The sequence below is a fragment of the Rhinopithecus bieti genome, unplaced genomic scaffold (assembly GCF_001698545.2).
Source record: "Rhinopithecus bieti isolate Rb0 unplaced genomic scaffold, ASM169854v2 scaffold_38981, whole genome shotgun sequence".
Lineage (NCBI taxonomy): Eukaryota > Metazoa > Chordata > Mammalia > Primates > Cercopithecidae > Rhinopithecus > Rhinopithecus bieti.
This window is the reverse complement of record NW_016819573.1, coordinates 1,457,764-1,474,439: the sequence shown is the minus strand read 5'-3', so window position 1 is coordinate 1,474,439 and position 16,676 is coordinate 1,457,764. Positions and strand designations below refer to the sequence as shown.

At 43.3% G+C, this 16,676-nt stretch overlaps 1 protein-coding gene across 1 annotated transcript in view; it reads right to left on the bottom strand.

Moving 5' to 3' along the window:
• Positions 1–1,319: 1,319 nt before the first annotated feature.
• Positions 1,320–16,676, bottom strand: part of RPRD1B (regulation of nuclear pre-mRNA domain containing 1B) — a 65,251-nt gene continuing 49,894 nt past the window's right edge. Inside the window, exon 7 of the mRNA XM_017859072.1 lies at positions 1,320–3,950. Within this exon, the coding sequence (XP_017714561.1) occupies positions 3,801–3,950 (150 nt within the window). The 3' untranslated portion in view covers positions 1,320–3,800. The remainder of the gene's footprint in view (positions 3,951–16,676) is intronic.

The following is a 16,676-nucleotide window of genomic DNA, read 5'->3' as shown; positions in this document are numbered from 1 at the left end:
GATTGCTTGAGCCCAAGAAGTCGAGACAAGCCTAGACAACATAGCGAGACCTTCTCTCTAAAAAAGAAAAGTCAAGAAAAGAAAACAATTGGCCAGGCGTGGTGGTAGATGCCTGTAATCCTAGCTACTTGAGAGACTGAGGTAGGAGGATAGCTTGAGCCGAGCAGATTGAGGCTGCAGTGAGTTAACGTTGCACCACCATGGGCAAGAGTTAGATCCTGTCTCAAAAAGAAAAAAAAAAAGAAAAGAAAACTGAGAGGAAAATACCTTGCCCAGGAAGGTCACAGAGTTAATGGCACTAATCACAAAGGATAAGCATTTTGACAGATTCATGGACTCTCGGGTAGCTCTGTCTTCAGCTCTGAGGACCTCAAAGTCATTTTGTAGCCTGAAGTGCTAATTAAACCAGAAGAATCATGGACTTACTATTTATAGCCAGAAGTGAAGAAATTAGGCCATGAAACCTGGGGACACAGAAGGAGATCTTGTCTCTTGAGGTTCACATGTAACATCCAACTTTCATATTTTAAGGCAGAACTTGGGTAATGCAGTCTCAATTTTCCTAATACTGGACTTATTTGGGTTGTAGTCTTGAACGACACCTACTACAAAGGTTTTTGCACCATAAGACAAACAGATAAATCCATTTCTTCTGGCAGATGCTGCCATTACCCAGTGGACAGGTTTATGATCCTTCCAGACATATCGCTTGCTTCAAAAGGACCTAATTCAAACCATTTTTTGTTATTCTGAGAGCTTTAACCAGCAATACAGTCAATATGCTTTCACTCCATGTACCAGTGAAAAGGACAAAGGAGAGCTATGACTGTTTTTAGGAGACACACCACTTGGGTTCGCAATTATCTCATTTTTCGTCTTTTTACTGTTCAGAGTGGCTCTCCCTGCACTGCCAAAATCAAATCGCTCCCAGGAGGCCTACTGGTGTGAACAAAGGCGCGAAAATCAAAGAACTTCCAAGTTTTAATCTGTCAGAGATTGGCTGTGAAGTACGGGGGAAGAGTCACTGAACCTCTCCCCACCAGTTCCCACTTCTGTACAATGAGGGTAAAACTATGGCGACACCTCTCATGGGTACTGTGTGGATTGCCTAATTAAAGCTAATTAAGCCCCTGGAAAGAACCAGAAAATACTATGTAAGTGCTGAGTATTTATGTGCCACTAACAGACACAAAAACTCCCAAGGGACAATATTCTGTGCAGACAGCACATTCTCTATTGGTGATTACTAATCACACACTGCTCACAAAGAAAGGCACTGTTTTCAGTAACAGGGTAGGTTAAAAAAAAATCACACAATGTTGTTCAACAACACCATCTTTATTCAAAAATATATATCTATGAGACATTTCAGAATATACTGCTGCCGCCAATGACAGCCTATACTTCTAAATAGTCCTAAATTAATATACAAATTTAAGCTTTGAAAATATTCTTTAAGAAAAACAAACAAACAAAAACAAGGGAAGATTGAAGACTTTCTGAGGAATATGACCTAAAGGAAAGGTCCTTTGAGGCCTACAGATGCCCTAAGAAAGAAAAAACACAAAAACAAAAACCACCCACCCCACCCACCAAGTCACCTCGTACATACAAGGAGGAAGGTTCATTTAAATTAAACAAAGGAAGTAAGCACACTTTGGGAGGATGTGGACAGCAGAATTAAGATTTAAAAAACAAAAGCATTTCATCAAAACAAAAAACTAACTTCCTCACAGGAAGTTCACTAGTAACAGGTATTAAGAGGCCAACACATTCATTTACATAATTGCTAGTTTCATTTCTTACTTTTGCTGTAATAATTATGCACCAATTGCTGGTCAGAGACTCAGTTGGATAAAACAGAGCAGTGGGCTAAATCCATTCTGTTACATTTTCATCTAGCTGATCAGAGCAAGTATCGATGATCTTCTTTCAGCTGGATTGTGGCTGGTCAGATCTCACTTCCTTGGTGGAAGCATAGTGTCCAAGATGGGCCTGCTCCAAAACACGCTCATCTAGAAAGCAGCACACCACAGGGGGCGGGGGAGAGGTTGGGGAGTGCAGTAGCAGCAAAGATTACAATTGATCTTGCAATTTTAGTGATGTCACCTATGGCCTCTGGAAGAAAAACCTTATAGACTCATTAATTTAACAGTGACAGAACAACGGCAGTGTCAATAAGCAAACAATACACAGTCTGAATTCAAATCGGAATAACAGCTCAAACACTACTAGGTTCTACACAGAGTTAAACTGAGTATCTGCTACGACTTTTCATTGTTCTCACTTCATGACAAGCATGAGAGCTTCTGGAAGGGAAGCCCATTACGCTTTATAAACATAGATTATGTTTCAATGTGTTTAACATGTAAAATTACATGTAATTTTTGGTGATCCTGGAGACAGCAACACAAATTAATGGAGATTACAAAGCCCCCTCCACGGAATTCCTTTTATATAGTTTGGGTTTCAGCCTCTGGTCTATAACTCCTATTACACTACTGGGGCAAATCGCTTTTGCCCTTTCCAATGTCAAAAATAAGCCTGCCAAATTAGAATGATTTACAATTGGCAGACTGAACCTTTACTATAAGCAAGATAAAAATCGTCTCTAACTACATTATATAGTCATAATGTCAGCTGACATGATAATAGAATTAAAACCCCCAATTAATATCCCCAACTCCCCGCTTCCCCTGCCCAAGACGAGCTATTCAATAACATCTGATGCAAGTACTCCCCATCGTGTGGGGACAAGGACCTGTGCAGTGGTGTGACCTGACAGACAGACCTGCTCAGTGTCCTATTTACAGTGATGCTCGAGTTTAGTCACCATACTGTGGACATGCACCCAGACAGTGGATTAAACGTTAGTGTGTACCCTACTCCCAGAAGAAAGGGTCCAAGTAACACCCACACAGAGCCCAAATGCAGCACACCTGTGTGTGGGGCCTTCATCTTTTGGAGCCCACCAATGTCTGTCACCCCTAACAACTGCCTTCGCACCCACCAGGGATCAAGGCATCCTGTTTTTCAGAATGTGCTCCGACAGTGGAGCAGTGCAGTGTGGGAAGGTTGTATCTAGGAACTTGAAGCAAATAAATTACTTTTAATTCATGCTTGTGTTCCCTGTTACTCTGTCTCTGAACTGTGCCTTTATGCTCCAGATTAGCTTTGAATCTTATTGCTAGATTCTCCAATCTGTTTACAAAATAAATGCACCTAATCTTTGTGCATCACTAGCAGAAGTAATGGAAAGGGAGGATCAGAGATTTGGCAAACTCTTTATGGCAATGCTACGACAGCTATGCCTCCAACCTTTTGGGGCAGATGTAGCTGGGAGAGCCAACATCTCTAGGACAAGTGCCTTAGGGGAAGCCCACACCGAACCTGAACAAGCCCAGCTCAGAAAGGAGAAGCTGCTTTCATGACAAAATGCTGTCACGAGGGACAGGATTCTTTTGAAAGCTTCCAGAAGTACACATGATCTTCATAACTTCTTAGGTACAAGGAGAGAGTTAAGAATGGAAAACCAACAGGGGCGCATGAAAATATGAAGTGGGAGAAAAAGTCTGTAGTCTTTGCAAATATGAATATAAACCAGATTCCAGTTGCCACTGTTCTGAACTGTGCTCAAGATGAGAGGCTGAAGAGGAGAATCAGAGTCTGAGGTTCTTTCTTGAGGCTGGGGGGCTGGGCGGAAGAAGGGATAGAACCAGGAGCTAGAAGGTTATTTCCAACCATGACTTGACCTCTTCTTTCTGCTGGTACAAACCGAAATCTGGGACATGACACCCATCCTAGTCAGTTGAAAACAGGTCCCCAGCAGAGGGCAGGGGGGCTAAGCCCCCTGTGACGTTGGGCAGCAGTGAGAGGTCTGGCAAGCTCTGAATATGGGATTTCAGTTCCTTGCGGACCTGGGTTACTCGCGCAAGCTTCTGTTTGTATTCCTAAGGAGACAAAGAGAAGACAATACCGTTAAGTCTGTGCGTGCCGAGGGCCTGGGTGCTGCTGGAGCCGGGGCAGTTACTCTCATCCTCGTGTTCTTCCTTGTCCCAACCAGCCCGCCCACCCTGTTCAGCTATATCACAAAGCTAGGGCTTCAAATGCTCAAAAGGCAAAACTTCCTATCAAAAAAGGAACGTAGAGTACAATATTGGCAACAGTGAATTAAACGGTATTCAACTTAGGGTTGAGATTTGGAAGTAAAAAGAAGTGACACTTGGTATTTGCATTCTCTTTTTGTCCGCTCTCAAGTTTCAAAATGCCTCATACAATAAAATACAGACACCTGAGCTTCACAATTTCTTTGCGGGCTCCACCTAGACACGGCTAGAAAAAACACAGTGAAGTTATACTTTCTATGTCAAAGGTTGGAGATTAACCTAAATTTATCATGTTTTGCAAACAAACACTATAGAAGCTCAAAATATTCCACTGCTACTCCCTGTGACCAGCGCCTCCTCATTCCACGACTGAGTCACTGCAGTAAATCCCTGGTGAGGCCTCCTGACCCCTAGGGCTCCTAAAATGCCATCAGACTTCTCTCCCGAAAGCCCAGCTTTCAGGAAACCACTCCCTTGAGAAAGTGAGGCACGGCACCCACTAGCTCCATGATCTGGTCCTTCAGAGCAGAGCTCAAGGTCTTGCAAAATCAGCCCCTGCCAAGGTGTTTCTCACAACCTCCTAACTCTCTTTGTGTGGACCAGCTTTTCAGGATTCTCTGTGAGCCTAGAGGGGGTCTCTCTCTTCTCCTAGCCCTAGGAAAGCCTGGCCTCCACTCCTCTGCTCCTCAGACTATCTGGACTCCACCTCTCTAGGAAAATCCTTGCTCTGCATCCAGGAAACGACTCCCCATCTCCTCCTGCTCCAGAGCTCCCCCTCACACACGGTATGTACCTGAGCACCTAGCAAGCTGCTCTATGCTCTCCCCATACATGTGAGACTTCTATGTTTCTCTAGAATATGAATCTCCTAATGATAGGAATGGGGCATTTTTTTTTGCTTTCCTCAGCTCCCAGAAAAAGGTACTCTTGATACATCTGCCAAGATATACAGAAAACAACCCTAGGCCATGTGAAGTCTGGGGCTGTCGGCCCCCTTGGACTTATTTTTTGTCCTCTTGGTGTCTCTGCAAGGGTAAATAGGTCCCTGAGGCTGGGCCCTTGCTGACTTAGAAAGTCTTCCTGCAGGAATGTAACAAGAAGCACTGGGCTGAGAGGCAGAGACCTAGACGCAGTCCTGGTTCTACCTCTAACCTGCTGTGTGACCGTGGATGTGTTCCCTTTTTCCGTATCTGAAAGTGAGGGAACTGAACCATAACACTTCTTTTCAGCTTCTAAATTCCTTGATACCAGATCCCTGATGCATACCTGAAGAGGCAGAAAGTAGAAGCTAAAGAATGTCCGGGAAGAATAATGAGGCAGGAAAAAGGTCAAATGAAGAATACTTAGTTCAAGTTGTAAAGATAAAAGTCCAAGCAAGGAGTGAGAGGAGGGAAGCAGGCATATCCTCTCCCCATTACTGTAGGCAATCGGTCTCCCATCCACAATGAGAGCTCCTCAGGCAGTCCACAAAGGAACAGAAAAGGGTAGAGAGTGAGCTCTCCTAGCAGCCCATTTCTTTCCTTTGTAAACTTACTACAACTAAAATTAAACAATGACTTATGTAAATGATTAGCAATGACTCCCACATTTGACTAGTAAGTTCCCGAGGCCAGGACGAGACCCATCTGCTTCCCCCAGCATCCACCAGGCTCTGCAGTGTCCAGCAAACAGTAGGCACCCAGCACATGTGCCGAATGAATGAGCCGTATCTAAAACATAACATCAGGTATAAGCATGCCACATGAAGTAACTCCTGAGACTAAGACTTCGGTTAACAGTCACCTTTCACGCTCTTGAAGTTGAAAACTATTTTCAGATTTGAGGATCTGAACCCCCTTTCTCCCACAAGTACTTTTCTTCTTTGGCTGTTTATACTTCAAGGGAAATTAATATATAGGATGAAGGCGACTAATTCTCTATTTCTGGACATGGATTCATCTAATAAACTTCTCCTGAATTGAAGGTACAAAAAGGGTAAAACGGCAAAACAACTACACAACAGGGACTTCCTGCCCCCACCTGAATTCTCTGACCAAAGCTGACAAATCAAAGCCACCTCGACTCAGAGCCAACCACTCTTGGCAACTAGGGAGCCCTTCAGTTGAAGGAGTCCCTCAAGAACAGTTTGAAAACCACCGAGTCTCTAGAAGCTGAGCTGGGATCAGAATCCAAGACTCCTTACTCTTGAGTTATCATCAGACCAACCTGCCAAGTTCACTGAAGCTAAAATGGAAGGCACTTTGATCTAATTAGACACCACCTTAAGTTCAACTAACTCTCTCCTAGGGAATTTCTTAAAAATCCCAGTTGTGGCCAGACGCGGTGGCTCACACCTGTAATCCCAACACTTTGGGAGGCCGAGGCGGGCAAGATCCCCTGAGGTCAGGAGTTCAAGACCAGCCTGGCCAATATGGCGAAACTCTGTCTCTACTAAAAACTACAAAAGTTAGCTGGGTGGGGTGGCAGGTGCCTGTTAATCCCAGCTACTCAGGAGGCTGAGGCAGGAGAAATTGCTTGAACCTGGGAGGCAGAGGTTGCAGTGAGCTGAGATTGCGCCACTGCACTCCAGCCTGGGCAACAGTGAGACTCCGTGTCAAAAAAAAAAACAAAAAACAAAACAACCCGGCCGGGTGTGGTGGCTCAAGCCTGTAATCCCAGCACTTTGGGAGGCCGAGATGGGCGGATCACAAGGTCAGGAGATCAAGATCATCCTGGCTAACACAGTGAAACCCCGTCTCTACTAAAAAATACAAAAAATTAGCCGGGTGAGGTGGCAGGCGCCTGTAGTCCCAGCTACTCGGGAGGCTGAGGCAGGAGAATGGCGGGAACCCGGGAGGTGGAGCTTGCAGTGAGCCCAGATCCGGCCACTGCACTCCAGCCTGGGCAACAGTGAGACTCCGTCTCAAAAAAAACAAAAACAAAACACAATAAAAAACAAAAAAAAACAACCCAAAAAACACTTTTCTGTTTGGAAGGGGGTATAGGGTGGGGTACAGGGGATTCCCTCATGCTTAGGCTGATATTATATTCTGGACATTACCGAAGAAACTCATTTAACTAAAAAGAAATGTGTTCCAGTCTTCAGGCCACTCTGGAAGTGGACAGATCCTGCCCAGAGCTCTACATGCCACTGGGTGACTCTTCTCACAGGGACGCCTATCGTAAGAGCAGGCGTAGGAGGAAGGAATCACTAGAGAAAAGCAAGAGTGAGAGTGAGACTGTCACTGAAAAGGATTAATAAACATTAAGGCTGGCCTGGGCACGGTGGCTCATGCCTTTAATCCCAGTGCTTTTAGAGGCTGAGGCAGAAGGACTGCTTGCGGCCTGGAGTTCGAGACCAGCCTGGGAAATACAGTGAGACCCTGTCTCCACAAAAAAATAAAACACACAAAACACTGAGGCTGGTAAAAAGAAAAGATCTGTAGGCTAAGAGGTTTAAATGTATCGGCAAGGACAACTGGGTATATACTCGGAATAACCAAATACAGGTAGCAATTGCCTTTAAAACTGTTAAAACATGTACCTGTTTAACTGGGACAGTCAAATGACCCAGATTAATATCCTGAAGAGAGGCAAGCAGGCTAAAATTCATGGCAAGCTCTCATTAGGTTAAACTAAGGCTATAGTAATTTTTATAGTCCACTAAACAGACTCAAGTAGTAACACTGTGATTTCCCACTCCCTACCCCTGCTTTTAAAAACAGATTCAGGCTTTCCAAACAAAGTCATCTGCAAACCTTGCCATGGACCAACAAAAGAAATTAACAGTGACTCCGGGCTAGACAAGGTGGTTCATGCCTGTAATCCCAACACTTTGGGAGGCTGAGGCAGGTGGATCACTTGTGCCCAGGAGTCCAAGACCTGTCTGGGTAACATGGCAAAATCCCATCTCTACAAAAAATGCTAAATTAGCCAAGCGTGGTGGCACACGCCTATAAGTTCCAGCTACTCAGGAGGCCAAGGTGGGAAGACTGCTTGAGTCCAGGAGGCGGAGACTGCAGTGAGCCAAAGGAGTGATTCCAAACAAAACTCCCCCAAATACAACTCCAGCCTTCACCTGCCTCTGAATTCTCCGGTTCTTAAGCTTTCTCAGTTGGGTCTTGTAGATCCTCACTAGCTGCCTTTTCAGGTTATTCTCTTTGGGTCTGGAGAGATGAAGGAGAAAGGTCTCAGGAAAATCCAAGAATCTCGTGTCTCAACTTACCAGCTTGCCTTCTCACACAAGTGCAGTTCACGAGCTCTGCTGCCAGAGGGCTCCTCAGCTACTCCTGCTCTCAGAAGAAATCCAGGCCTCTTTTCCACATCCCACAAAAACCGACTCCAACGTGATGAAACCCACTCAGACTCTTCACCTCGTCTAAGTGTGCTGCATCCCATAATCTCTTTAGTACACCAAGTACCACTCAGGTAGAAAAATGATGTGCCCAGGTGGTCACATGCTTCTTGTTTCAGATACTTTATTCTTGTATGTAACACAGGACTAAGCCTTTCATCCAACACCCACGCTCCTTGCCTAGAACTGGAATTCAAGAGCTCCAGTCCTGTGCCATTCACAGCTGCAGGATGATCCTACTGTAGCGTTCTTGCCCATCAGTCTCCTCTCCCCACCAGCGCACTCTTCTCAACCACAGCGCACAAGGCTCTCTCCAGTACTCTCAGTTTCAGAGGGTGCCTTTCCTCCACGACCAATCTTATGCAAGAGAAGACAAGGCAAGCCCAAGCAGTCTGGTTGCTATTCCTCTCCAGTGCATGCATTATTTATACTGAGAGGTGGGGGACTGAGGTAGGCCTTCCATTCAGCGGCAAGTATCTACTGCGGCAACCCTGCTCCAGCCCAGAAGAGCCATGGGGTGGTGGAGGGCCCTGAATAGGGAAGAATCATATCTGACTTGCTGCAGCAAACCTGTGTCTGGATTCTCAAGAAAGGGAGGTGGAGGAGGTGGCAGGAACCTTCGAGAAACTGCCTGAGTTTATTTGACTGTCAATAAATGTTTACAATGTAGAGGGTAAGGCCCAGTGTGTAGTTCTGAGATAAAGCCTAGGATTTATGCTCCTGGCAAAGCTTTGGAATCTTGCTGCACAGACTCTCTAAACCTGCAGGAGAAAATGTGTCTATAACATTTCCCTCCTTCCTGTGGATCCAGCTGACACCATGAACTCCACCCATCACGGAGCACCCAATCTGCTGAAGGGAGCAGGGCTTACACATTCTTTGCCTTTTTTGGTTAGAGAAGCCAGACCTGACACACTGCAGATGAGCTTGGGGATAAGAGGGCTAGAAATGACAGGGGCTGGCATTGTAATGACCTTTCCACAGGAATTTCATTTTCAAAACAAAACTATAAGCGTTTTCTCTGGCAACACATGTAAGAAACAATGATCAAAATGTAAACATTATTAAACCTATTTTCTTTCTTGCTAAGAAGTACTTATATAAGAAAAAAATATGTAAGAAATAACGCCATGGGCAGGGGCTTGACTTGGTAAGACAAGATTTCCAGTAGAGGACTCCTGGAAATCTTCATCATCTTGCCCCGTTGTGCTACAGGACATATGGTATATCAAAATTACCCACTGCTTGGCTACCCCAATTAAGAGTCATAAAGGGTTATTGAAGCAGTTTACAAAGGCCCCAGTTTTAAAGGTGACCTGCTACACTGAATTTAAGTCAAAGGACTATTTCATAGTATGGAGGCTGAGAGAGCCAAGCCCAAAGGGGAAGCTGACTCACACCCCACCAATATTTAACACACTCGCCAAGCCCCCTCATCCTGCCAGGAGGCTTACCTCTTGCTACTAAGGCCACAAGACCTATACTTGAAAAGCACAGCCTCTTAAACCACAATTTCAATCCCTCATTATACTTTTGGAAAACACAATATATGAATATTTGGATTGAAAATAAGAGTGCCGCTTTTACATTTTCTTCAAAGATCCAATGCGGGAACAAAAAACCACCACTGACCTGCACCTCTCCCCCAGCCAGCTCCACGTTCCCATATGACCTAGTGGCAGCTGTGACATTTCGAAATGATACATTCTAGGGTGTCACAGCATAGCAGGAGCTGCTGAGTAAGACACTGGGGAAGATACAAGGAAGAGAAGAAACTGTGGCTCCAATCCCCAAACTTGGGGCCTCCCAGCTCCACCATCAAAACCCATAATAAAGGTATACACAAAGTATTTCCCAAAAGGAAAAATGACAAAATGGCTATAACTGGAGGAATGTTCTTGGAGCAGTCCAGCCATCCACAGGAAAAGCCAAATGGGAGCGAGCTTCTTAAACCTGAAATTGTACCAGAAAGCATTTTCAGGGCGCTGCTTTCTCCCCAGAGGCTCCTCTACACAAAAGGTGATAAGGGAGCTTCTACTGCCACCACAAAACCCCGACCACACAGGGACATGCAGCAGCAAGGGGAGAATGAAACGTCAGTGTCTACACTAATTAAAAAAAAAAAAAACTAAAAAAGGAAAATACATTTTAGGATTGGACAATTTTCAAGCCTTAATATAATCATAAAGCTAAATATTTTCAATTTAACAGATACTCATAAAATGCTTCAAAAAGATACAGATTAATAAATGGATCTAGATCCTTCACAAATCCTCACATTTATGGAACGGGGTCCCTCATTACATAAAACCAGTAAAACCAAAATACTAAAGTATAAGAGAAACTACTTAGTTCTTTTAAAAGTAAACGATCAAAAATATACACTTTACACAAGTAACAAAGACTTCACAAACTAGCTTCTTTAAGGACTATTTTAATGGAAAGCCAGGTTATTGATTTTTGTGCAGACAAACATCAAAGGTATAGACAAAGGTTTCTCATTTTAAGCCAAATACTGGTAGAGTCAAGCATTCCTGAAGGACAGCTGAGAAACAAAGGGTAGAAAGGAAAAAGACAACCACACAACATTTTTTTTGTACTTGTATATTTGGTTGTATCACATAAAATTCTTTTAAGCAATGTTTATTGTAATTTTAAGTGCTGGCAGGTCTGCCCAGGGTAAGACAGTCTGTAGGTTACTGTACTACATTGGAATACAGCTCTCTCTATAAGCAACAACAACAACAACAAAACTCAATTCCTTTCCATTAGCAAAAAAACAAGACGGTTATGTTTCCTAGCACCTCCAAATGACTGGGAGTATGTCACATCTTTTCTTCTGGAGGGAGATGGCTGTGGCAGAAGTCAGAAAATACAAGTTCAACCTCTACGCACACAAACTAGAAAACCTCGAAGTCATGGATAAATTCCTAGAAACACAGAATCTCCCGAGATTGAACCAGGAAGAAAATTGAAACCCTGGACAGACCTATAACGAGTTCCAAAATTGAATCAGTAATTTAAAAACCTACCAACCAAAAAAGGCCCTGGACCAGATGGATTCACAGCCAAAATCCACCAGACATATAAAGAAGAGCTGGTACCAATCATACTACTAAAAGTATTCCCAAAAAATCAAGGAGGAAGTCCTCCCTAACTCATTCTATGAAGCCAGCATCATTCTGATACCAAAACCTGGCAAAGACACAATGAAGAAAGAAAACTTCAGGCCAATATCCCCGATGAACACAGATGTAAAAATAAATGAAATACTAGCAAACCAAATCCATCAGCACATCAAAAAGCTAATCCACCATGATCAAGTAGGCTTTATTCCTTGAATCAAGGTTGGTTCTGCATATGCAAATCAACAAATGTGATCCATCACATAAACAGAACTAAAAACAAAAACTGCATCATCACTTCAAATTTCAATAGATGCAAAAAAGGCTTTCGATACAATCCAACATCCCTTCACGTTAACAGCCCTCAACAAACCAGGCATCGAACGATCATACCTCAAAATAATAAGAGCCATCTATGATAAACTCACAGCAAACACCATACTCAACACGCAAAAGCTGGAAGCATTTTCCTTGAGAACCAGAATAAGACAAGGATGCCCACTCTTGCCACTCCCGTTCAACCAGTACTAGAAGTCCTAGCCAGAGCAATCAAGCAAGAGAAAAAATAAAAGGCATTCAAATAGGAAGAGAGGAGGTCAAACTATCTCTCATTGCAGGCTGTATTATGATTCCATAGCTAGAAAACCCCATAATATCTGCCCAAAGGCTCCTAGTTCTGATAACGTCAGCAAAGCTTCAGTATACAAAATCAATATACAAAAACCAGTAGCATTTCTACATACCAACAATGTCCAAGCTGACAGCCCAATCAAGAACACAATTTCATTCAAAACAGCCACAAAAAGAATAAAATACAACGAATCAGGGAGGTGTAAAATCTCTACAACAAGAAATTACAAAACACTGCTCAAAGAAGTCAGAGACAACATAAACAAATGGAAAAACATTCTATGCTCATGGATAAGAAAAATGGTTAAAATGGCCATACTACCCAAAGCAACGTACAGATTCAATGCTATTCCTATCAAACTACCAATGACATTCTTCACAGAATTAGGGAAAAAAAAAATTCTTGCATGTACAGCATCTACTAACAAAAATAAAAACAAAACGAAGAGGAAACAATATTCCAAATCTGACCTTGACCCAATAAAAAGCCCAAATAGCCAAAGCAATCCTAAGCAAAAAGAACAAAGCCCAGGACATCATATTACCCAACTTCAAACTATACTGTAAGGTTACAGTAACTAAAACAGCATGGAAATGGTACAAAAACAGATTCAAAGACAAATGGAACAAGGTAGAGAACTCAGAAATAAAGCTGTACACCAGCCGGGCGCAGTGGCTCATGCCTGTAATCCCAGCACTTTGGGAGGCTGAGGCAGGCAGAGCACCTGAGGTCAGGAGTTTGAGACCAGCCTGGTCAACATGGGAGAAAACCCATCTCTACTAAAAATACAAAATAAGCCGTGTGTGGTGACATCTGCCTGTAATCCCAGCTACCCAGGAGGCTGAGGCAGGAGAACTGCTCAAACCTGGGAGGCGGAGGTTGCAGCGAGCCGATATCACTCCACTGCACTCCAGCCCGGCGGACAAAGCGAGACTAAAGTCTCCAAAAAAAAAAAGAAAAAAAAAAAAAAAAAAGCTGTACACCTACAAGCATTTGATCTTTGACAAAGCTGATGATAACAAGCAATGGGGAAAGTATTCCCTATTCAATAAATGGTACTGGGATAGCTGGCTATCCATATACAGAATATGCAGAAGATTAAAACTGGACCCATTCCTTTTACCATATATAAAAACCAACTCAAAGTGGATTAAAGACTTAACGTAAAACCTCCAACTACAAAGACCCTAGTCTAGAAAATACCATGCTGGACATTGGCCCTGGCAGACTCCCAAAGCAACTGCAACAAAAACAAATTGACAAGTAGAATCTAATTAAACTAAAGAGCTTCTGCACAGCAAAAGAAACTATCAACAGAGCAAAAGGTAACTTACAGAATGGGAGAAAATATTTGCAAACTATGCCACCATCAAAGGCCTAATATCCACAATCTATGAGGAACTTAAACAAGTCAATAAGTAAGTAACAAAAAACTCCATTAAAAATAGGCAAAGGACATGAACTGACACTTTTCAAAAGAAGACTACATGCAGCCAACAAGCATATTAAAAAAGCTCAATATCACTAATAATTAGATAAATGCAAATCAAAACCACAATGGGATACCATCTCATACCAATTAGAATGGCCATTAAAAAGTCAAGAAATAACAGATGCTGGGGAGGTTGTGAGGAAAAAGGAACACTTATAAAGGACTAGTGAGAATGTAAATTACTTCAGCTACTGTGGAAAGCAGTCTGGAGATTTCTCAAAGAACTTAAAACAGAACAACCATTCAACCCAGCAGTCCCAGTACTGGGTATATAACCAAGGGAATATAAATTATTCTACCATAAAGACACACGCATGCCTATGTTCCAACACAGCACTATTCACAATAGCAAAGACATGGAATCAACCTAGATGCCCATCCACAGTAGACTGGATAAAGAAAATGTGGTACATATATATACTATGGAATACTATGCAGCCATAAAAAAGAATGAGATCATGTCCTCTGCAGCAACATGGATGAAGCAAACCAAATATCGCATGTTCTCACTTACAAGTTGGGAGCTAAACACTGAGTACACATGAACACAAAGAAGGGAAAAATAAGACACCCGGGACTACTTGAGGGTGGAGGATGGGAGGAGGGCGAGGACTGAAAAACTACCTATCAGGTACAACGCCAATTACCTGGATGACAAAATTATCTGTACACCAAATACCTGTGACACACAATTTACCCATGTAACAAACCTGAACATGTACTCCTTGAATAAATGAAATAAATAAAAGTTGGAAAGAAAAAAAAAGAAAATCCAAGTTCATATCCTACACTTACATGTGCCTAGGATATAACATGTGACAAACTCACTGGGCTCCTATATATGAGATGGGAATGAAAACAATGCTTATGGCATGGGGGAAGCTTGGGTGAGAACAGGCACTTGCTAAACTGTTCCATTTAAATCAACAGATCTGATGGGAGAAAGCAGATCATCATCACTATACCATAATTGGGGTAATGGTATTTTAAAGGGAACAATTCCTACTGAGTCTATGCCCCACAGAACAGACATACTGTGAGCAAAAGGAAAGGACTGGGAAAAGAACATCATGAGTAAAAGTGGGATGTGTCCATTCATAATTACTGTCCCAACCCCAAGAATTCTCAGAAAGGCTGCTGGTAAATTTTCGTTGGGTTGAAGTTTGCAAAGTTATTGTGCTTGAAATTCTCACCCCTCCCATATTCTATTATTTTATGAGCAATACTTAATCTTCCTGATTTGTAATACGTCAGGAAAAGACATGCAAAGTTGAAGAAAAAGAATTAATGGGATGCAAGATCCTTTCTCCCAGAAACCATTTGACTATATCCTTAAAATTTAGCATATTTACTAGAAGCTGCCTTGAGAAAAGCAAAGGGTCTTTGACCAAGGGCACCTCTTTTTCCTTAAAGGTCTACCTGGAATACTGGAAAAAAAAAAATCACAGTATTTTTAAACTTGGTCACCTCTCCTTTCCTTCTCTTTCCTTGGCTTGGAGAGTGGCAGTGCCATCCATCAAAATCAGACACTAGGCCTCATCTAGTGTTTATCCTGATTTTTTCAGTGCTCAGATCTGTTGCTTTGGCCTCCCTGTCACAGCCTCTCCTTCAGTTCCTCTGCTATGCCTCTGCCAGGTTGCCCTCCCACCACCATCTTCCATAGCTGAGCAGGCGCCATGCCAGTGTGGTTTTTGCTCCCTATCAATTTTTCGTGAATCTGCCTCCCTTCTCTGCGTCTTTGTCTCCAATTCCATCACCTTAGTCCACTGTGCCATCATCTCTCCCCTGGATTCTTGCAGTAGCCTCATTACTGATCATCTACATCTGCTCTTAACGCCTTATAATCCATTCTTCACATGGCAGCCCTGTGATGCGTTCAAAATGCAGCTCTGAGCAAGTCATTCCCCTGTTTAAACATTTAAATAGTTTCTCATTATTCCTAGTTCTTGGAATATGGGCCCAGTGGCCAGGTGCAGTGGCTCACGCCTGTAATCCCAGCACTTTGGGAGGCTGAGGCAGGCAGATTGCTTGAGTTCAGGAGTTTGAGACCATCCCGAGTGACATGGCAAAACCCTGTCTCTATCAAAAATTTAAAAATTAGCTGGGCATGGTGGTTCATGCCCAGCTACTGGGGAGGCTGAGGCAGGAGGATCACTTGAGCCCAGGAGGCCAAGGCTGCAATGAGCCTTGATCGCGCCACTGCACTTCAGCCTGGGCGACAGAGTGCAGGCTGTCTCAAAAAAAACAAAAAAAAGACTATGGGCCCAGCTGGTGGCCTGGCCCCTTCCTGGGTCCCATGACTTGGCCCCTGCTAACCTCCTCAGCCACATCTCTTGTTGTGTCCCATGGCATTTTGTCTTCACTCGGCCTTTGATCTCAGGCTTTACATATGCTGTTGCCACTCTCTGCCCAGGACACACTTCCCCTTGTTTACTTTCCATCAGTTATCCTTACCTAGTTAATTCCTATTCACCATTTGTATCTCATGTCAAACAGTATTTCCTCAGTCAGGAGTTCAAGACTAGTCTGGTCAACATGGTGAAACCCTGTCTCTACTAAAAATACAAAAATTAGCCAGGGGTGGTAGCGTGCACCCATAATCCCAGCTACTCAGGAGGCCAAGGCAGGAGAACTGGTTGAACACAGGAGGTGGAGGTTGCAGTGAGCCGAGATCGCGCCACTACACTCCAGCCTGGGCAACAGAGCAAGACTCCATCTCAAAAAAAAAGAAAAAAAAAAGGTCCAGAATGAGAAAAGGCTAAAGGAATGGCAACATTTACAATACAGGCATGGAGAAAAGCTTATTGAAAGATGAAAAAGCAGAAGAACCAGCAGACGGTGGTACACAGAAACCAGAAAAGGCCAACACATTGTAATACAGTAGTATTAAATACTGCAGAGAGGGCCAAAAAGAGAAAGGGAGCCAAGAGGCAGAGACTAAGAAGTACTTTTGGGTTTTGAGATTAGACCACTGGGGGGGGGGGGGGGG